At 41.3% G+C, this 21,041-nt stretch overlaps 1 protein-coding gene across 2 annotated transcripts in view; it reads left to right on the top strand.

Moving 5' to 3' along the window:
• Nucleotides 1-19,957, top strand: part of LOC124148367 (vang-like protein 2) — a 49,882-nt gene extending 29,925 nt beyond the window's left edge. The window contains exons 3-5 of one of the 2 annotated variants that reach the window (XR_007221806.1): nt 11,430-12,686; nt 14,558-19,374; nt 19,409-19,957. Coding sequence is in view for 1 of the 2 variants with exons in the window: in XM_046519427.2 (XP_046375383.1) it covers nt 11,468-12,686; nt 14,558-14,985 (1,647 nt within the window). In the remaining variant the exon portion in view is untranslated. Of the gene's footprint in view, nt 1-11,429; nt 12,687-14,557; nt 19,375-19,408 lie in introns of those variants that run through there. The other variant, XM_046519427.2, reaches the window with a different exon arrangement.
• Nucleotides 19,958-21,041: the final 1,084 nt, after the last annotated feature.

The raw sequence follows: 21,041 nt of genomic DNA on the forward strand, positions 1-21,041 counted from the left end.
TGAAGTCGTATTTTATTTCTAATCATTCAGCCACATAGTTGGTCATGAGTCACTGTTTAATCAGACATAAATTACCTATACCTAATTTGTAAGTCCTAATGGATAAAAGGCCACAAGTAATGTTAAATCAATCTTGTTTGATTTTGAATCAGTTGTTAACATTCCGTCAGATTATGACATGTAAATATTTGCCATGAGAAAAAAACCAGATGTAATAAATTACCCGGTATGTCGTTGTTCCTCATTAATTTTTTTAGTAAATTCCTTCTGCATCTGCAGAGGATGCAGATATAAAGACAAATATATTTTGGGTTGTGCATACCCAGCGAGCCCACTCGTCCTTATAATGATAACATATAGCAAAACGTTTATACAGGGCAAATTTATTTCTACAAGTCCTTAGGATACCTTAACTATAGGGCAGTTTGGCAAGGACTCTAGGACCAGTGCCAATTCCTAATGCCGCATACCTGTGAACAATCACTCCTTCCTCCCTGTTTGTTTCGCCAGGGGGGTTGGACCACAATGGCCCCAGGTTTGTAAAAAGCTAATTTTGATGGGGTGGGTGAGGCATTTTATTGAACCCTCAAAAGGGTGGGATGTCTCAACCACTGTCTGGCCTAGGCAGGATTATTTAAAGGTCATTGTACTGAAGCTAGAATATTGCTGACAGGCATAAAACAAACATTGCTCTTTGACTGGTGTTCTGTTTAATTTCAGCACTACTGAGGCTCTATCAAAATTATTACCCTGATCCTAAGTCAGACTTGCAAATAAACACTTTCACTGTGTACATACCAAATGTTATGGGTTGTTTTTACGGGTGCTTTTGGTGCGGTTCATAGATAATGCCTTTGCACAGATGGGATTCCTTGTATCTGAAGGCTGAATATTTGTGTTCTTGCTGTGTTTGTTTGAGGAGATAGGGTTTGTATGCAGGGCAGGATTCAGACAGACAACACTCCGCATTGCCGTACAAAGTGTATCTACCTCTTGTAGCTATCTCTAAGTAGGGCACGAGTGATTGCTTAATTCATTCATACTGCGTGCCCTGTATATCCCGCTGATAGGGGCTGTATACGGCAGATAGACAGCTCTTATCACACGGAGAGACTGGTCGTGGATAATTCACTCCTCCACAATGTAGATATAAAAACCCTCGTAGCTCCCGGCTTTGTTCTGTGTAGCTGCAGGAGTTGATGGGGTATATAACATCGTATTCCCTGGGATACCGTGGTCCTATTGAGTACAATAGATGTAAACAAGATGTGTTTTATTGTGGACCCCGGAGGGATACATCTGTTTTATGTTTTGCCCAATTTGTGATTTCCGTTTCAGATTGTTGAGTTTGTTAGAACGTTGTTGTTTATTGTCAGAAACACATGCTACCAACACCTAGTTATTGTGGTAGTTTGGGCAGACAGTGGTTACCTAGATATTATCTGGATGGCAAATATTGCATCCTATACGAAAAAAAATAAAAAAATGGAAGCATATCTATCCACTGTGAGTCCATTTGGATACAATCGATTACAGGTTTTCGAATGATGGAAGTTTATTAAATTGAAACATACGTAAGTTTTATTTGATATTTCTGTTCTGATAGAAATGCAATGAATTTCGGACATCCTATGTCAGATTTTCTTTACTCTATCACTGCTTCAATTTCTTCAAGTCCTCAGTGGTCTAGTGGTAGAGCATCCACCCGGAGAGCGGAAGGTCCGGGATTCGATCCCTGGCCACGTAATACCAAAAGATGTTAAAAGATGGGTCGATGCTCATGATGTCAATCGCTGGGTTGTCTGGTCCAGACTCTATTATTTACAGACTGCTGTCACATAGCTGGAATATTGCTGAGTGCGGCGTTAAACAACAAACAAACTTGTTAAATCTCTTCATAATAAACATCTTCATAATGTTAATAGGGAACATTGGTGAATTTAACTTCAAATATTGTAATTGGGCGTAAGGATCTTTGAAAGGGCTGTGTGACCTGTGAAGATCCAGGGTAGAATAGGTCTTCAACAACCGATTTTTGCTGTGATAGGCGACTATGCTTGTCGTAAGAGCCGACTAACGGGATCGGATGGTCAGACTCGCTGACTTGGTTGATGCATGTCATCTATTCCAATTGCTTAGATTGATGCTCATGATGTCAAGCACTGAGTTGTCTGGTCCAGACTCTATTATTTACAGACCCCAATCATATAGCTGGAATATTGCTGAGTGCGGCGTTAAACAACGGACAGACAGAAAGGGCTTCACTGTGCAGCCCTTTGGAATAGACAGTACTTAAGATAACAATCAAATTAAAAAAACACTCGACGTTTTTGTATTCACGTGCATGTCATGTGCCCCCGCGACATACAGATATGTGTTCTTGTTCTTAGAGTGTGGCAATAAGTTACCCCCATCAGTGTCAGGGGAGAACACTGATCTCATCAGAGACAAGCGCCTAACAGGAATTACAACGGGTCGCTAATGTAGATGGAGAATGCACTAGCTCACACGGACTGTCACCATCTAATGCATTCACTTGCACTTTGTGGAATATTACCGCCACATTTCCAGGGGACCGGCGCCGCCTGACAGTCTGGCCTAGGGGAACCACTCTAGTCCTCCAGGACTGTACCAGGCAGGGCCCGATGATGTGGCAGCCATGTTTAATTCACTTCCATCATGGAGTGATGGATGTAAATTTGATCGCTCGGCAGTTTGAGGAGATGAGGGAAATCATGAATTATTGACCAAGGCTGGGGATGTGTGGTGATATTTTGTGGCAGTGATATTAATACTCTGCCAATGGACAGTCTTGGCGATACTTGCACCCAGTGTTGTCATATTTCAGTGGACTTGTGAAACTCGTATCGTGCATTGAGCTAAATCAGATCCTGTTTTCTCTCGCTTGTTTCGACTCGATGCAATCATAACCTATTAAACTAACATTTGATTCACTTTGTTTGATGACATGCAAACCTACAGTGAAGAACAGCATCTCAATATGGCATCCGCTCCAAAAACACAACCACTTGAAAGAGAGTTGGCATGTCAAACCATCTTGATACATACGAGATCAGCCTTTGTTTACACATTTCTCGTATCTACCACTTGGGTATTGGAAACAAGTGTGCTTGTAATGGTGTTACACAGTCCATGTTTATGATCATGTACCAGTGTTACAGTCCTCACACAGATGTGTACAAGCATAAAGTACCGTATTCGACGTAATAAGCGCCCAAAGCGCTCTCAAAATTAGAAATAGGGGGCTCTTATTAGAATATTATTTTGGATGAAAAAAAGCATAGTTGAAAGATAAATTTCGTTGTTTATGCTAACAGCCTGAAATGTTTATGTACGACAGATATATTTTTCCAGATTTTAATTGCCCATAAATAAGGGTGCATATAACACACGTGTGCATATTATACCGAATAAATAAGTCTTGTATACATTGATCAATTGGAAGGGATGCAAATTGGGCTTTGTTCACTAGCCAATATATCATCAAATATCGCCGTGGGTGCTTATTAGAGCGGGGCGCTTATTACGTCAAATACGGTATATATATTCAGAGCTCCAGATAACTTTTTGAGTTTTCACTTGAAAGTTTGTATTTTAATTGGGTTATTACATTTTTTTTCACCCATATTTTTTCTCTCATCTATTCATCACTCTATTGGGTTTTTCCCCAAATTAGCTCTTTCAACACCGTAGGCCGGTTATCCGGCCAAGAAGCATCGAGTCCCCAGACACCGCAGGCCGGTTATCCGGCCAAGCCGTAGTCACGTCAAAATAGTACTATATTTTTATGGACCTACCTGTAATATCATTCATTTATTAAATCTATCACATTTCACAATGTCTGAAATACATATTCCATTTCAATTTAACATTTTTTATCGTTCAATTAAAAAATTATTGACTTTTTCCCGCGATGTTATTGAAAATAAAATTCTCGGACACACATTTCGACAACCGGTCCACATCGAACACGTCAAAGAGGAAAATAAAGACGTTTTAAACAAATCTTTAAATATATTATACAAAGTAATATATAAAATCAACAAAAATATATCTAAAAGTAATCAAACTTACATCTAAGTTATTATTTTCATCTTTTCGTGCGATCGCGTGTAATGTAAGTCAAATGACATCTCGGCTTTCGTCGCCTTGAATTCTCGGCTCGGACACGATGTTTAATGCAAAAATATATGCATGAAAAATCTTTGTCACAGCTCGTAACCTAGCACGATACATTCACGAAGTTCCATATTTTTAATATATATCGTGATTTCCTGCTCAAAACGTTCAGAATAACACGATTTAACAAAATTCTTTCGCAAACTTCTGTAATTTATCGAACACGAGCTTGGTATCAAAGCTGTAATTTGATTGGCTGCCTTAGGTCACGTGCTCAAAATTGACCAATCACGAAACTTGTAGCAGATTTCAGCAAGAAAGCGTCATTAGAAACCAATTTTAATCCAATGAAATCGCTTGTTATAACTACGGAAAAAAAACAGTCGATGTTACGAGCGTGTAGATGAAGGAATAAGCTTTCCAGCGATGTGTCATATGCCATTCTTCGACGAACGTGTTATTCATACGAAACCTCGAAAACGGGGGTATTTCTTCATTTAACTGAGCGGACAGTCGCTGTTATCGGGAAATGGGTGATGACAGAGACTATTTATAATAACGTAAACAATGAAAATAAAATAGAAATAGGTACGTGGATATTATGAAATCATATATTTGCCGAAAATCGTCAAGTTTTCGCTTCCTTGGTCCTTAATCTGGATGTTAACAACGTGTTAGCGTACATTTTTTATTTACAACGAATTTAATTAAGTTGTAAATGCATTATTTTAAATAATGTGAAAAACATAACTTTCATATTTATAAACCATAGGATCAGACCTTTCAAATGGTGTATAACATGTAGTAGCAAATATATTTTACAAGCAGGTATTTTCTTTGATAAATGTTGGCTTCATCTATCATACAAGAGCCTCTGGGAACTCGGTGTCCCAGCAGTAAACACTTCTGGTTGACTGGTGTTGAAAGAGTTAGTAAACATTTTAAGATTTACAAAAAATTAAATAATGTTTTAGGTGTATATAACTGTTCTAAATATATAGGCTTGACTCGGAAAGTAAATTAGCTCGTAATTGTGTTTCTGAAATTAGCTCCGTTGAAAAAGCTTCATTGGGTATTTACGCGTGCTGTTTTTATACATTTGAGGGGGGTATTTTACGCACATACGCTGCTTAGCCGTAGCTCTGTATATTTGAGACCATATACGATCAGATACAGCTTCCTGGAGAGTGACAGATAAGGATACTGGACGCATCTTGACAGAATTTAATACACTAATGTTTTTATGGTTGGACTCGTCTGAATTGTTTTCTGTCATCAGAGCTTGAGATACAAATCTCGTGTGATCGCCATCGCCTCCTGTTACAATGAGCTGACAGGGACCATTGCCCTGAAAGCGGAAACTATCTGTGTGCTTGGGTGAACATGACTTCCACTATAAGCCGAGTCCTGCACTGATATATATAATTAGGTTGGGAATGTGACATCTAGCCATCAATATTATACTTTATGGTAGATGTTCATTGTGCAGGGAGTATGCACTCGTATCACCTGATAATGTAGGACAATATGCTCCCATCTCTGATTGGAAATGGACTTGAATGGGGGTAGTTGGGCATTTGTAATGTTCTTCCACTGAAGGAATAGTATTGCTGGATCAGTGGGACAGATAAGAATTTCCAGCTAGGTATGTACACTAGCTTGTGTGGTATGGGGTCATGTGATATGCATATATGTATTCCGATACTCATTTCCGACTGTGCTTGTCGTAAAAGGCGACTAACGGGATTGGGTGGTCAGGCTCGCTGACTTGGTTGATGCATGTCATCGATCCCAATCACTGAGTTGTCTGGTCCAGACTCAATTATTTACAGACCGCCATCATATAGCTGAATCGATGCTCATGATGTCAGTCACTGGATTGTCTGGATTATTTACAGACCGCATGTGGCTCGATTGTTGCTGAGTGCGGCGTTAAACAACAATCAAACAAACAAACTCACTGTTCCAAGTTCCATGTCAAGAAGGAAGCCATTGTAGATGTTTCTTGTTTGTCTGATATATTTACATGCATTTTGTTATAAGCAAAAGTAAGATTTGTATAGCAATACCATACTTGCTGATGGTTGTAATGTATCACAAGTCGTCATGAATGTAGTATTGTATTGTATCGCATCTCTTCACCACTAGCCATGCATTCCTTGGACCTTGGACCGTCTCCGTGGTCTGCTGGATATAGCGTATGCTCGGAGGGCGGAAGTTTGGTTTCGATCCCCGGCCACATCATACTGAATTACATTAAAATATTGTACGTTTATCTTTCCCTGTCTTGGGTTGGCATTAAGGACTAAAACAAGGACTGTTCTCAGTGGGGTATCCATGTTAAATTGTGGTTGGTATCTCAATGCGCTAGCACTACTGAAATTGGCATTAGTCTGGATGCAATAATCTTGAAGCAACATTGAACCCAATTTCACCTCACCATCTCTTCTGAGATTGGACTTATTTGAGTGGTCAGGTAGTCTGTCTTACAGACCGTGATACAAATATATATCAAATACAGCCCAAGCAAGTCTATAATGTTTGGCAAATCTAGATTACTGCAGTATCAGGAAATGAAGAGAGTAACTGGGCACCCTTTTATTATATTTTTATTAAGATAACTGAACAACTGTTTTTTTTGTACGATATGTTAATTTCAGAGACTAGATGTTAGTCTAATGGTCAGGCTGCGTTAGATGTTATCATCGTGCCCTGTTTGCATAAAACAACATTCACTCACGCAGTCCCTTCTGAGTAATATTTAAGGGCATGTGCCCTCTCACAAGTTCTATCATTGCTGTCCCTGTCTTGTTTGACTGTTGTGCACAGGTAACATTACCACGTAACCTTGTTCGGGGAAAAACAGCTGTCTGAAGTGAGAGATAGTTCCCCTCCCACAATGGTACTCTCGCCTATACCTATTGACTGTATAATTGGAACTTGCCTGTGTAAGGAGACCGCTGTCTCATTGTCATACAACAAACAATTTAGAGTATCACATGACACAGTCGACTTGCGACCGACCGGAACTGGTTTACTTTGCGCTGCCCAAGTCACAGTGACGACAAACAGTCGATCCTTATAGACTCGCTCACTTTAAATAGTCGCTCCTGAAAAAGATTTTGAATGTTTGCAGACACTTAAGTGAGAAAATATCAAGCAGGTGACGTGATTTGGGGAGACAGGACGTGTGGAGTGTTTCACTTAGGTGACAGACAGCATTGGAAGTCAAATTACTCACCTTAGTAGTCATTCGTGGAATAACATTTATTCCCAGGCTCATAACACTACCCCGAGTATGAAGAAATTTCTGGACTGGACTGGGCTTTGATGTTTGCAATGGTTTGCCTGCATATATTGTGAAGTGTCTGTGTTTGTGTCTGTTTGTTTTTTTATATGCTTTATGCTGTATGTCCCAAAAATAAAACACTGTAGGTCCACATGTTAATCAGTGCTGGGATATTGCTGGAGACAAATGGCTTTTGGACATTTTCATGACTTTTTTTTATCAACTTTTGACATTGCTCCATATCCCTTTTGAAATTTAAACATTTTGGACAACATGTCCTAGAAAACAAACAGATGTGTAAGCCATCAGTCCCGAACATGTCGGTTCAGTTCCAGAGGGTCCTCCTCGAGAAGTCTATCAGTGATGGGGACGGAGACATGGGGAAAACTGTGACATGTCAGTTTCCGATAGGGCAGGGGGGTAGCCTTGTGGTTGAAGGGTTCACTCATCACGCCGAAGACCCAGGTTCGATTAGCCACATGGGTACAATGTGTGAAGCCCATTTCTGGTGTGATTTTGCTGGAATATTGCTAAAAGCGGCATAAAACCATACTCACTCACTCAGTCACTCAGTTTCCAATAGGACAATCTTCATTGTCAGTAGAGAATCTTTGGGACAACTGAGAATCAGGAGATGTCCTAGATTATGAAACCTTGCCCATCCTGGGGTGGATGGTATGGCTAAAATGGCTGTATCATTAAATCACCGTATTCGACGTAATAAGCGCACGGCGATATTTGCTAATATCTTGCATGGCTAGTGAACAATCCCAATTAGCACCCCTTCCGATTGATTAATGTACACAAGACGTATTTATTCGTGTATAATACGCACTCGTGTGTTATATGCACCCTTAATTATGGGCAATTAAATTCTGGAAAAATATATCTGTCGTGTATAATACGCACAGACTTTTCTCTTGTATCATTTCAGGCTGTCAGCATAAACCACGGAATTTACGATCTTTCAACTCTGTTTTTTTTCTCTCAACAAAACTTTATTCTAATAAGAGCCCCCTATTTCTGGGCGCTTATTAGGGCGAATATGGTAAATTAAGAATTTGTATCGCACATTTTCCAATTAACAACTGCTCAAATGCACTATAACCATGCTCATTCTAGTCTAAGGATCTGTTGAAGAGACAGGTTTGAAGTGTCTTTAAAGTTTGTCAGATTTTCTGTTTCTCGGATTTCTTGTGGCAGATTGTGCCATGCTACTGTTTCAATCCTTTGATCTCCAGACATCAGCAATAGCTGGAGGTCAATATGAGTAGAGTTCCTGTCAGTTGAAATGATTTAAGAAAACCCAAAATGTCTTATAACAAACAACATGGAGCTAACATGATCCTGGACCGAAAATAAACTTCTTGATAGAATGTAACAGAGTTTAAAGTGATAGACCCTGTGTTCTCCTGGAAGTATACCCAGCTATCATGTGACACACCAGGTTGGCAACAGGGGAAGGCAATCAGCTCAGGAATCCATTACAGATGCTTATATATTTAGCACAGAACAGATTACGCTAAAGAGCTTCGGACAGAGTTAATGCTTTAATAGCCATCCATCAGAGAGGCAGAAACAAAATGGCTACCAGCAGCTTGTGAAGTCGATGTTTATAAGCAGCACTCTTAGCTAGGGTTCAAGTCTTCTACACTATCTATTTATTTCTTCTATTTAACCACCATCTGCTTCACGGTAGGACTCAAATTAAATGTTTTTGCCTGCGAGGCAAGATGGCCTCTCTGATAGTGACATCACAACTGTCTTCCTTCAACAAATTGCATTATGGGAAGGTGCTTTGTGGAGCATCAGATGGTAGATCTAATTAGCAGAGCTGGGTGTGAGAGGGGATCGCCCTGAGACAGTGAGCCCGGTACATCGATGCAGTAGGTCTACTGTGTTAGGTGCTTGTGAGGTGTTGGACTTCAAATAGCTTTTGATAGTACATATGGGAGCAGTAAGGGGCCGGTCATTTATTACAGGGTTGGGGTGGGTCAGAGTTTTTTAATGCAAATAATGACCCTCCCCTAATCATGTGCTAATGCTTGTCATATTTTTGGATGACCCTCCCCATGTCAATGGACGTTTGTTTTCATGACCCTTTCTGAAACGACAAAAAAAAAAAGCACTTTATATTTCATAATATCAGGGCTTGATTTAAGGAAATTTATTTAACTTGCACAAATACGACATGTAATCCTAGTTGCACCAGACAAAGCAGGTTAAATCAGGTCCCATAAATGTTTCAAAGCCTGAATCAGGGTTAGAAACTAACAGTTTTCGTCCACTAGTCCTTATAATGATAACATATAGCAAAACCCTTAAAAAGGGCAAATTTCTACTAGTCCTTATGATACCTTTACCATTGGGCAGTTTAGCAAGGACTATAGACCTAGTGCCAACTTCTAACGCTGACTGAACATAAGCATGATCAATGCATAAACAAGTCAAATAAATATAATCTCAGATCTCTGACGACTGTGTAATGATTTTACATAAATGAATGACGTATCGCTGTAAAACATAATAGGAACATGTACACATTATCTTGAATGACCCACAGTTCGATGACATCAAGTATTTACACTACACAAGGATCAGTGATGTAGTATGCCTCGTCAAGCTGAGATGTGTTGAATGTGTTCAAAGATTGATGGTGTGTGGGAAAAGTAAGGGCTAGTCATGCTTGGTGCATGTAGACATAAATATTAGACTGTACTTTTCACTGATAGGTTAGGTTGTAGGTTGCACTGGTGCATGTTTTGTAGGGTTAAATCTAGCCCTGTATTTTATGTTAATTTTCGAATGACCCCCTCCAAATATGTGTCTCTCTTGAGTCTGTGACCCTCCCCTGATGCTGAGAGCGGTGTAATACCTCACTCACTCACTCACTCACTCACTCACTCACTCACTCACTGATCAAATAGATTTGTTCAGGGGGAAATGGCAACGCATGTGGCAAGACCCCCACGCTGACACCATATACTATGTAATGTTTAATACCGTGACTTCGGCCCTCCCAGCCATGAGAGTTAATGAAGGGGAAACAACTCTGACAGACTGCCCTCAGTGCCTGACTTGTAAAGCCATTAAGTTGGAGAGAATCAAACGGTTTCTCGTTTGCTTTGTGGCAGCTAATGAACAGACCTATTTTGGGCTCAGCTTTGGACGGTATACACAAGAGTTAATATGGCCGCACCCAGGAGCCACATTGTATATTGTGTTGTCAATTTGATCATATATACAGGTAATTGTCAATGTTCACACGGTCGATCTCCAGAGGTCTTTGAACCCTAGAAGTTATGTTAATATGTTTCAGTGTTTATGTGAATGCTTGACAGAAATTAACTCCAAAGCCTACAAATAGTGATGACAAAAGGAGCCTTTTAGAAAATGGTATTTTTATCTTCCAAATCAATTCTTGACAGAAAGGGAGCTTAGAAAAACAAGGTCCACCCCTGATATAAGCACTCCAATGATAAAGTGAGCCTCATGCGTTTTGTGTTTCAGAATTTGATTGCATACAGATATTTCAATATTGTCTTCATATTTGTAGACAAACCAATTGTTCTATTCAAAACATAATTCTGCCTGTGGTTCTGACCATCGCTAGGGGGCACGGGTGGCCCAGTTGTCTAAGGCGCCATGATTTGCAGGTGCAGAGTTGCGTCTCTTGGGCATGCCAGAAACCTATGATTGTGGGTTCGAATCCCGGTTCGCCCCGATTAAGTTTCTAGGTTTGTCAGCACCATACCCGTGCTTGTGGGTTTCAGTGGAAGTGAGACCTGCATCACTTCGGGCTTTCCTCCCACACACCGTGATATAACTGTAATACTCTTAAAAGCAGCGTTAAACCCAACTCACTCACTCTCACTCACTAAATATTTGTATGTTTATCTCTGTCAGTGTGTTACTCAGTTTTTGTTGCCATTTATTCCCATTATAATACCTGTGGACTTGTACAATCTTATTTATGCTAATTTTCCTATTTTATTTTCAGTCACCCTATTAGCAGTTGTCAAGTAAGCGGTATCTAAGATGGACGGAGCAGAGTCAGTACGGTCTGGTCGTAGTGACCGATCTGAGCGGTCCCATCGTAGCCATGGCAGCCACCACCACCGTCACCGCCAGCAGAGCGGGCGACCATCCAGTCACAGAGGTCGGAGCCGCGACCGAGGAGAACGCGACGACCGCTCGGTCACCATCAAGACCCCGGGTCACATGTCGGACGACTGCCATGAGGAGGAACGCATAGAAGTCCAAGTAATTCCTCAGGATGACAACTGGGGCGACAACACCACCGCCATTACCGGCAACACAAGTGAGACCGGATTCTCTATGGAGGACATGCATAAATTTTCGAAAGAATTCGAGGACAATGTTGGGTTTGACTGTACGCGATATGTAGGATCGGCGTTAGCAGCTGTGCTCAGTATATTTGGCTTCATTTCGCCAATCGCGATGGTGGTTCTACCCAAACTGGGAATCGTAGACTGGAATGTGCAACCTGACGGCACCCTTGTAGCAGCTTCAGATCCCGACGATATGAAGTGTAAACCAGAGTGCGAGGGCCTTCTCATCAGTTTTGCGTTTAAACTCATCATATTATTCGTAGGAACATTTGCACTGTTTTTCCGTCAACCTAAAGCCACGATGCCGAGAGTTTTTATTTTCAGAGCCGTGGTGCTTTTCCTTGTGTTTGTGTTGACATTCGCGTTCTGGCTGTTCTACGGTGTTCGTATATTCAAGGAGCGGGAGCATAAGTACCACTCTATAGTGCAGTTCTCGGTGTCGCTAGTCGACGGACTACTTTTCATTCACTATCTCGCCATCATCTTGTTGGAGGTGAGGCAGATTCAGCCGCAGTACGTCATCAACGTGACGCGGTCGCCGGACGGGGAGAGTCACTCGTACACGATGGGCGTGTTGAGCATTCAGAGGGCAGCTGTCTGGGTGCTGGAGCAGTATTTGAAGGATTTCCAGTCGTACAATCCGTATTTGGAGAACGCCACCCGCCGCCCGGCCAAGCTTACAGGGTTCAAAGTGTACGATGTGGACGGAGGCGCTAATCAGGCCAATCAACAGGGCCGATCACGGGCTGTGTTTGCAGCCGCGGCTCGCCGGAGGGATGCTAGTCATAACGATCGGTTCTACGAGGAACAGGAGTACGAGAGGAGGGTGCGGAAACGTCGAGCGAGGCTGCTGGTTGCAGCAGAGGAGGCGTTCACACACATCAAGAGGATGCAGGACGAACAAGGTCGGTAGATACACATAGAAAATAGAGGAAAGGTTACAAAATTTCATTGATCATAAATTTCAAGGCTGACACTTATTCAGTTTTAATACACCTCTGAATGATGTTTGTATTTGTGTTAATATGTGGTTTAGGTTGCTGCAACTTGCCTATCAGAGTTGTGCCCCCTAGCTGTGCCAGGATCTATTGTGAATGAACGTCGCAATTAAAGTGAAATAATCTTGAGTACAACATTCAAACCTATTTCACCTAAACACCTTGGGTTGTGTGCACCATACCATGTGCTTGTGGATTTTTTTCTCACTTGTAGGTGACACACTGAAATACTGTTGAAAGTGAAAACCCTCTATCAATATGACAATGAAATATTTGTATCTGGTGTTCCAGTAAGTCGTGGGGCGGTCGGGTAGCCTAGTGGTTAAAGCGTTCGCTCGTCACGCCAAAGACCCGGGTTCGATTCCCGACATGGGTACAATGTGTAAAGCCCATTTCTGGTGTCCCCCGCCGTGATATTGCTGGAATATTGCTAAAAGCGGCGTAAAACCATACTCACTCACTCACTCCTGTAAGTCTGTTCATTCTCTTCTCATTTGCTTTTATCCATGACTACATCAATGAAATTGTTCTGTAAAGACTGTTTGCTCTGGCGTTGGGTCCAACTATTGCGAGTAGAGCACTTGCGTGACGGGGCACGTCACATGGCAGGAGTAAGGGAAGACTAATGGCACAGTAGATCTTCTTGTGGCAGATCTGTCAGTCGTGTCAGTGGACGTGTGACAGATCTGTCGGTCGTGTCAGTGGACGTGTGACAGATCTGTCGGTTTGTGTCAGTGGATGTGTCTCTGTGAATGACAGGTGTCACAAACGAAGGAATAACCACTGATTTAAGTTCAAAAGCAGATTATGAATTTGATGTGGCCAAGATGTCAGAGCTGTTCTGTCATCTTGACTGCATTTATGTTTACATGGAGATAAGGGGGGAGACATTCCTGAGGGTCTGGTTGGTTGTGACACTTTGATGGATGAGTCGAGCAGTTTAAGTTTCCATGTAGCACGCAGCAGGGAGTGAGAGCATTACTGTCTTAGTGCTCCGGAGTATGGCATTGGCCATGAGATAACCTAATCCTGGAGTGAAATACTACCTCCCTGTGTGAAAACAGACAATTATCTCCCTTTGAAATGCATTGATGGGACATTGTTGCCTCAAGAGGAGAATTCTGAAAAGTATTCCATGAATGATAATGTTCAGATTTGTCCTCTTGATGCAGAAATGTACTGGTCTTGCAGAAAATCACTTGATGTGCAGAAATTTGCATTTTCCTGCCGTGAAAAGGGTCAAATATGACGTAAAAAAAAAAGAATCTGAATCGAAAGATGGTCCCCACAATGGCAGAAACAAATCGTCAACGAATGTGGATTAATTGTTTTGGTATTTTTGTACCAATAAATAATTTCAAATAATAGTTTTAGAATAATAACAGGACATAATATGAAATTTGTTTGGTATCTTGATCATGTTGCTTACCATTCGTCATGTCAAAGTTGGTATGAGAGTATTAAACAGTCATACATAACTGGATGTTACATTTAAAGCCAATCGGTGCATGAATAAAAAATCTGTCTATTTAGCTATCACTTTATTTCATCAACAACCAGACCTGTTCGTCACAGGTGGATCGAGCATTCTGCATAATGCTACCCCTGCGTCACCGGGCCATATGACACAGTTGAACCAATCAACTCAACTCGAAAGGTTGCACGGGAATCACACACGTTGAGACGCCCAATGCTAACACCGTATTGGTGCGTGCGTGATTCCCGCAAACAACAATCACAATTAAGCTAACATGTTATTTAACTCCTTTCTGCCACAGGTCCTGCCATCCCCATGGACCCGCAGGAGGCCGCCCAGGCCGTCTTCCCCTCCATGGCGCGGGCGCTGCAGAAGTTCTTGCGGGTGACCCGTCAGCAGCCGCGCTACACCATGGAGTCGGTGCTCAACCATCTTGCCACCTGCATCGCCCACGACATGAGCCCTCGGTCATTCATCGAGAGATACCTCACACAGGGGGTCGTCATCATGAACGAAAAATCGTACAAATCCACGGAACGCTGGGTGCTAGTGTGTGATCAGCTGGTCACAAGGGAGGTGGAACACGGGTCGTTGTTTCAGCTGCGGAGCGGGGATGTTTCGTTGTTGTGTTCGATCCGTAAGATCCCACATTTCAGTCTCACTGAAGAGGTCATCGACCCCAAAAATAACAAATTTGTGCTGCGGTTAAACTCTGAAACGTCCGTATAGTGAAGTGTTGTGATCTCTCATTGGCTGGCAGCATTGTCATGTGACCTTGCATTATGTTAAGTGAATGATCATTGGTTGTGTGGTTGTCATGTGGCCATTGTGGGTCGACTTATAGCGTTTGCGTCGATGCGGGAACAAAGTCACAACATGATTGGTCGAACTTCGGGTGATCTCAGCGTGTGGATCATGTGACAGGACACTCAAGTCATGTGACACCGTGACCAGGACATCGTCAAGAGAGAAGGAACCTTATGTTGTGAATCACGGGTGGATGTGGTTTAACCCTTTAGATTCTAAAACAACATGAATATGAGCTTGTCGCGTTGATCGTCTAATGAGTGATTGTCTCCCCTGAGCAGGTACAACTTATGGTTTTCATAAAGTTCACTAACTCATTGTCCATGAACTGTTGAAGGTGTTGAACCTGTTTGTGTGGAAGGCCAAAAAAATAAAATATGTGTTTCCTGTTTCACCCTGACCAAATATAGGCGTGGTCGGTCAGGTTGGTTTTTTTAAATTTTAACTTTTTTTAATCTATAGCTATTGAACAAATTTACACTTCTTTCATAAAATACAGACAATGTCAGGATAGTATTAATACTTATGGTGCGACTCGAGAAAAATAAGAAAAGAGTTTTGGGTCAAGGCCACATTTGGGTTAGGGTCAAGGTCAAGGTCAGGGTTAGTGGGGCAACAGGAAATGCATATATTGTATTTGTGGCTAGAGTGTGAGTGTGTTGCACGGACTTGTGGCTGTTGCGTATACTGCTGTAGAATCTGTCTGTACAGTGTGAAACAGACGATATTCACCATACACTATATCACACACGGATGTTGCCATACTTTCAGTGAACTATTCTCTACTGTGTAAATTGATGTCTTTTCTCTGGCTGCTATTATCATTTCAGTTTGGTATGAGAAATATGTTGACACTTCTTCCGTGTATGTTCGATTTTGTAAAATGGAGCAGATGTGGAGATGTGACAGCATTTGCAGTTATGGTGATACGTGTCGTATTGCATGGCATTGTTCACGTCATACCACGCATTCAGCTGGTGTTGCTGCCATTGTTTCTTACTGAGGTAGTTTCCTTTTGGTACGAGTCTCCACAGACATTTATTATAGTAGAATAATCTGAGTGTTTCCCATATACAAACCTGGAATCTCATCCTAAAATAAAATATTATGCCTTTTGTTTCATAAAATGTAGCATTCAAGAAAAGTTGAAATGAAATCTCACCAAGGTAGAAGTTTAAATTTGATAAACCTTGACATGTTGCATAAGTCCACACATCTACAAATCAATTTATGTTTTACGGTTGAATTTATCAATAACATGTAAGTAAAAAGTGTCAGTGCTTAAACAAAGTTGCTTTAAGTTTAAGTGTTAGCGTGTTTTATTTTTGAAGGATAGGTATTGTTCAATTGTATACTTCCCAAGTCTCCAATGTTTTCTCAAGACTCCAAGCTGCAGGGTGTACAAATGTTGTGAGTTTGTCTGAAGTGATAGCGAGTAGCACCACATGTGCCGTAGACTCCTGTTGCCATGGAGACTTCTCAAATACTTAAAACAAATAATGTCAATTTTTGTGTGAGCAAATATGCAGTTTTTTTTCAATCCCAATTGACCAAACTTTATTGATGCATAATTTAGTCCACTGCATTGTAAATAACTATAAAATACATCAACCTAGGATCCTAGCACAACACCCTTCATTGTTCCTTTGACCTGTGAAGTTTTGTTGTAAGTTTGGATGGCTCGCATGGATGCAATTTGTGAAGTCTATTTTCTGTTGTAATTTGGCTAAACAGCATTCACGTTCCACTCAGTGCATCTACAGTAGAGACAGAGTTATCGCCCTTTGATTACATCGTCACATTCTGCCTTGACATGTCTCAGGATACATCAATGTCTGTCGCACGTCGTCGGCCATCTTTCACGGACCAATGTTTGAACGTTCAACCAAAGAGTCAGGAAGGCTTGTGTTTGCTGTATGAATGTTGCACAAATTCATTTTTAGAAATCAATATTTTAGTCTCATTTCAATCATGTGATGATAACGGGTGATTGTCTTTGAAGAAAAAAGAATCCTCGCACATGTTTTATAGACGTGCATAACTGATCAGACGTAAATCAAAGAGGCAGATGACAAGTTGCCATGGTTACTGCCATGTATTATGATTATTGTTGCCAAAGTTGCTGTCAACTACGGAATAAGATTAAATTAAATTTGATTAACACTAGCAAGTTATCTATCGATGTCCTGTGATGGTAGGGTATATATGTCTGTCAATAACACTATCTGCTTCACAAGTAGTTCTCTGGTTATTTCCATGTAAATTTCTTAATCTACTTAATGATAAAAGGGTATTCACGGTAACATGTATGCTTAAAAAATAGTTAATTAAGTTACAAACATCTCTCAAAACCTGATCCAATTAAATTCAATGTTTGATAGGTGTTTTCTGTCAAATTATTTGAAGATATTTTGTTATTTCACGTTAAAAAGGTGAACTTGTCTTCTTTAAAAAAATCAAAACTTTTTTCTTTTCTGATTTTTCTATTCAGTATATGGGAGGAAATCAATTGTCTGTACAGCAATCAAATAATTCGACCACCTGTGTATGATTGTATTGGCTGATTGTCTCGGATGTTTCAACCAATCAGAACTCAACAGGGATGTTTCAACCAATCGGAAATCAGCAGTATGCACACTTGAAATAGTGCTGTTTTATTTACATTATTTTGTAATGATTGAAACATTGAATCGTACAGCTTCTGATTGGCTGAGTTTGTAAATGCCATGAATATGCGAATATGCTGTTGTACAGTGTAGTAGCAAGACTGTTTATATACTTAGTAGAGTAGTTGTTCAGACATTAGTACCGTGTTCGACCAATGAGTGCCTGTCCCAGGTGACGAGGAAACGGTTGGCTTCTTGTACTGGCAGGGATGCATGTTCAGTTGTAGGCAGGGTGTTTATTTACACCTGTTTTTTATTTCTTTTGCGGATCCTCTGACCTAAATATTGACAAAATTGGGGGGGGGGGGGGGGATTTTTTCATTCAAAAATAATTAATTTATCACTGCTGGGCTAAATGAATTTTATATAGGAATTATGAAAATGTATTCCTCGAATTTTGCATTGCAGTAATGAGATGTCTTTGTCACCAAAACTTGGTACGCTGCAGAAGGAATAATTTATGTTACAATGCAGTGTTGATAGTTATGAGTATTAACTCCAGCCTTGTCCACGTCCCTTATGTCAGAATTCTTTTTTTTCCTTCCCCCCTTCCGAAATGAATTATTTGGGGGAAAATTTGTAAACCCAAAAATAAAAAAAGGCCTAACTTTCAAAATGGTAGTTTTACAACTAGTAATGCTTCGTGTTTCTCAATCAGAAGTTCACACAAATGTGTACTGATTATTTGGCAAATACCTTCAGCAGGAATCTTGCCTTCATCACTGTATGGGGGCGGTGGGGTAGCCTAGTGGTTAAAGCTTTCGCTCGTCACGCCGAAGACCCGGGTTCGAATCCCGACATGGGTACAATGCGTGAAGCCCATTTCTGGTGTCCCCCGCCGTGATATTGCTGTAATATTGCTAAAAGCGGCTTAAGACCAAAACTCACTCACTCACTCATCACTGTATGTTCCATGTAAAGATTGACTGGACCTGTTGGCATAAAGTGATGCTGCTGAATGGGACAAGGGTCAGGCACTTATTAGGTTGAATACGGTATCAGGAGCATAGTCATATCAACTTTTATTTATATTTTGTACAATTTTGCAACTATTTTCTACACTGATAATTTATTTTGCCTTTACAGCTTCAACACTACTGTTGCCCTGAATGTTGATTATCTGTAAATAAGCCCATATGCTTACAGAATAATTTGCCTTGCAGGAAGGGTTGAAATACGAAGGGAAATATGAAAATGAAAGATCTGTGTCGAAAACTTTAGAACGATGTATAGGTAGTCTAGACCTAGAAACTTGTTTCAGTATTTTCACATTTTGAGATGAACTTCATAAAATTTGTTGGAAGAATCTCTGTTTACAAGATGTAACTTAATTTACAAGATTTTGGAGACCCTCGTTGTTTGGTTGCTGTTATTTCTCCTTCAGTTCAGCTGTATTTCATGACAAGCCCTGCTGGAGCGAGGCCGAGTGCATCATCTCAAACACCCTCAGGAATCTAGGGAATGAGAAATTCAAAATGGTAAATGGGAAGAATTCCCAAAACAATATTATCATTGCCAATGTTTTCAATTTAGAACTCTGAAACATTGGATCCAGTAAATTTGGATCTGCAAAAAAAAAAAGTTTTAAAAGAACAAAACCCGCCATCTTTGAATGTCCTTCCCAAGGCTTGTCTGGCCCCAGCAGGTGCTTGTCCTGGAACCTTGTCAGGCTCCAGCAGGTGCTTGTCCTGGAACCTTGTCAGGCTCCAGCAGGTGCTTGTCCTGGAACCTTGTCAGGCTCCAGCAGGTGCTTGTCCTGGAACCTTGTCAGACTCCAGCAGGTGCTTGTCCTGGAACCTTGTCGGGCTCCAGCAGGTGCTTGTCCTGGAACCTTGTCGGGCTCCAGCAGGTGCTTGTCCTGGAACCTTGTCAGACTCCAGCAGGTGCTTGTCCTGGAACCTTGTCAGACTCCAGCAGGTGCTTGTCCTGGAACCTTGTCAGACTCCAGCAGGTGCTTGTCCTGGAACCTTGTCGGGCTCCAGCAGGTGCTTGTCCTGGAACCTTGTCGGACTCCAGCAGGTGCTTGTCCTGGAACCTTGTCAGACTCCAACAGGTGCTTGTCCTGGAACCTTGTCAGGCTCCAACAGGTGCTTGTCGGATGTGATGCTCCTCCTCCAGTATTTTGTATTGCCCATCGCCATCATTTGTACAAGCTTCATCCTCAGTTCATCTTTTATAGTCAAAGTTTTGTACATAAGTTTATGGCCAATAAATACTTCACAAACATACATCTTTGTCATCTCCTCTTTGGAGTGAGTTTGAATGCAGCAATCCGCTATATTCCATCTGTATCAAGGAGGCGTAGGTAATGAGTTGTGGACATGCAACTCGTAATATGCCCAGGATGTGGCGTTTGACGTCTACACCTCTGAACAGTTTTTTGACCCAGTCGTCAGAGTTCGCTGTGTAGAGCTGTGCTCCTGAATATACCGCAATCCAGATCATGGGTTCAAATCCCGGATGTCCCAGATTATTGTTCTGGGTTTGACAGCACCATTTGAAAGGCTGATTCCTGAACATATGGTAAAATGGTAGTGAAATGTTTCAGGCTGTGGACTCCCGGTATGAGACAAGACTAATTTCTTATGAGGTGAGGTGAAATTGGGTTTAACGCTGTGTCCAAGATTACTGCACTTATATAGCGACGTGCATGCACGTGTGTGTGTGTGTGTGTGTGTGTGTGAGGCTGTGTGTGGCTGCTTGTACTAGTCCGGACTGATGCCGATTTATAGTGCTAGCCCACTGAGATACCATGCCACAGTTTAACATGAATCCCCCACTCAGACACAGTATACTGACTCCGAGCCGACCAGTCCTTCTTTTAGCCCCTTAATGCTGAGCCCCAGACAGGGTAACAACAAGTACCATCTTTTAACGTCTTTTGGTATGACGCGGCCGGGGATTGAACCCCGGACCTTCCGCTCTCCGGGCGGACACTCTACCACTAGACCACGGAGGCGGTCAAAATTTCTTATGACAAATGGACAAAAATGCACATTGCAATATTTCCACAGATCAAGGATTTGAAAAACAGGCTTAGAAAATACTTTTTTGACCATCTTGTTCTCACTAATTTTGAAGCCTTTTGCAACCTGCGGCATGGTAACACAGTGGGATAGCACCACAAAACTGGCATTACACTTACTGAAAAAAGTAACTGCTTCATATAAAGTTCAATAAAATAATATTCAGAAAGTAAAAAATGCATCTTTCAAAACATTCATGAACACATCTCAACTCTAATTAAGGTCGTGATTCAAAATTTACACTGTGGACAGTTTGTTGGTGCTGTGGGTATGCTGCAAACAGGAA

The sequence above is a fragment of the Haliotis rufescens genome, unplaced genomic scaffold (genome assembly GCF_023055435.1).
Source record: "Haliotis rufescens isolate VD_foot unplaced genomic scaffold, xgHalRufe1.0.p SCAF_18, whole genome shotgun sequence".
Taxonomy (NCBI): Eukaryota; Metazoa; Mollusca; class Gastropoda; order Lepetellida; family Haliotidae; genus Haliotis; species Haliotis rufescens.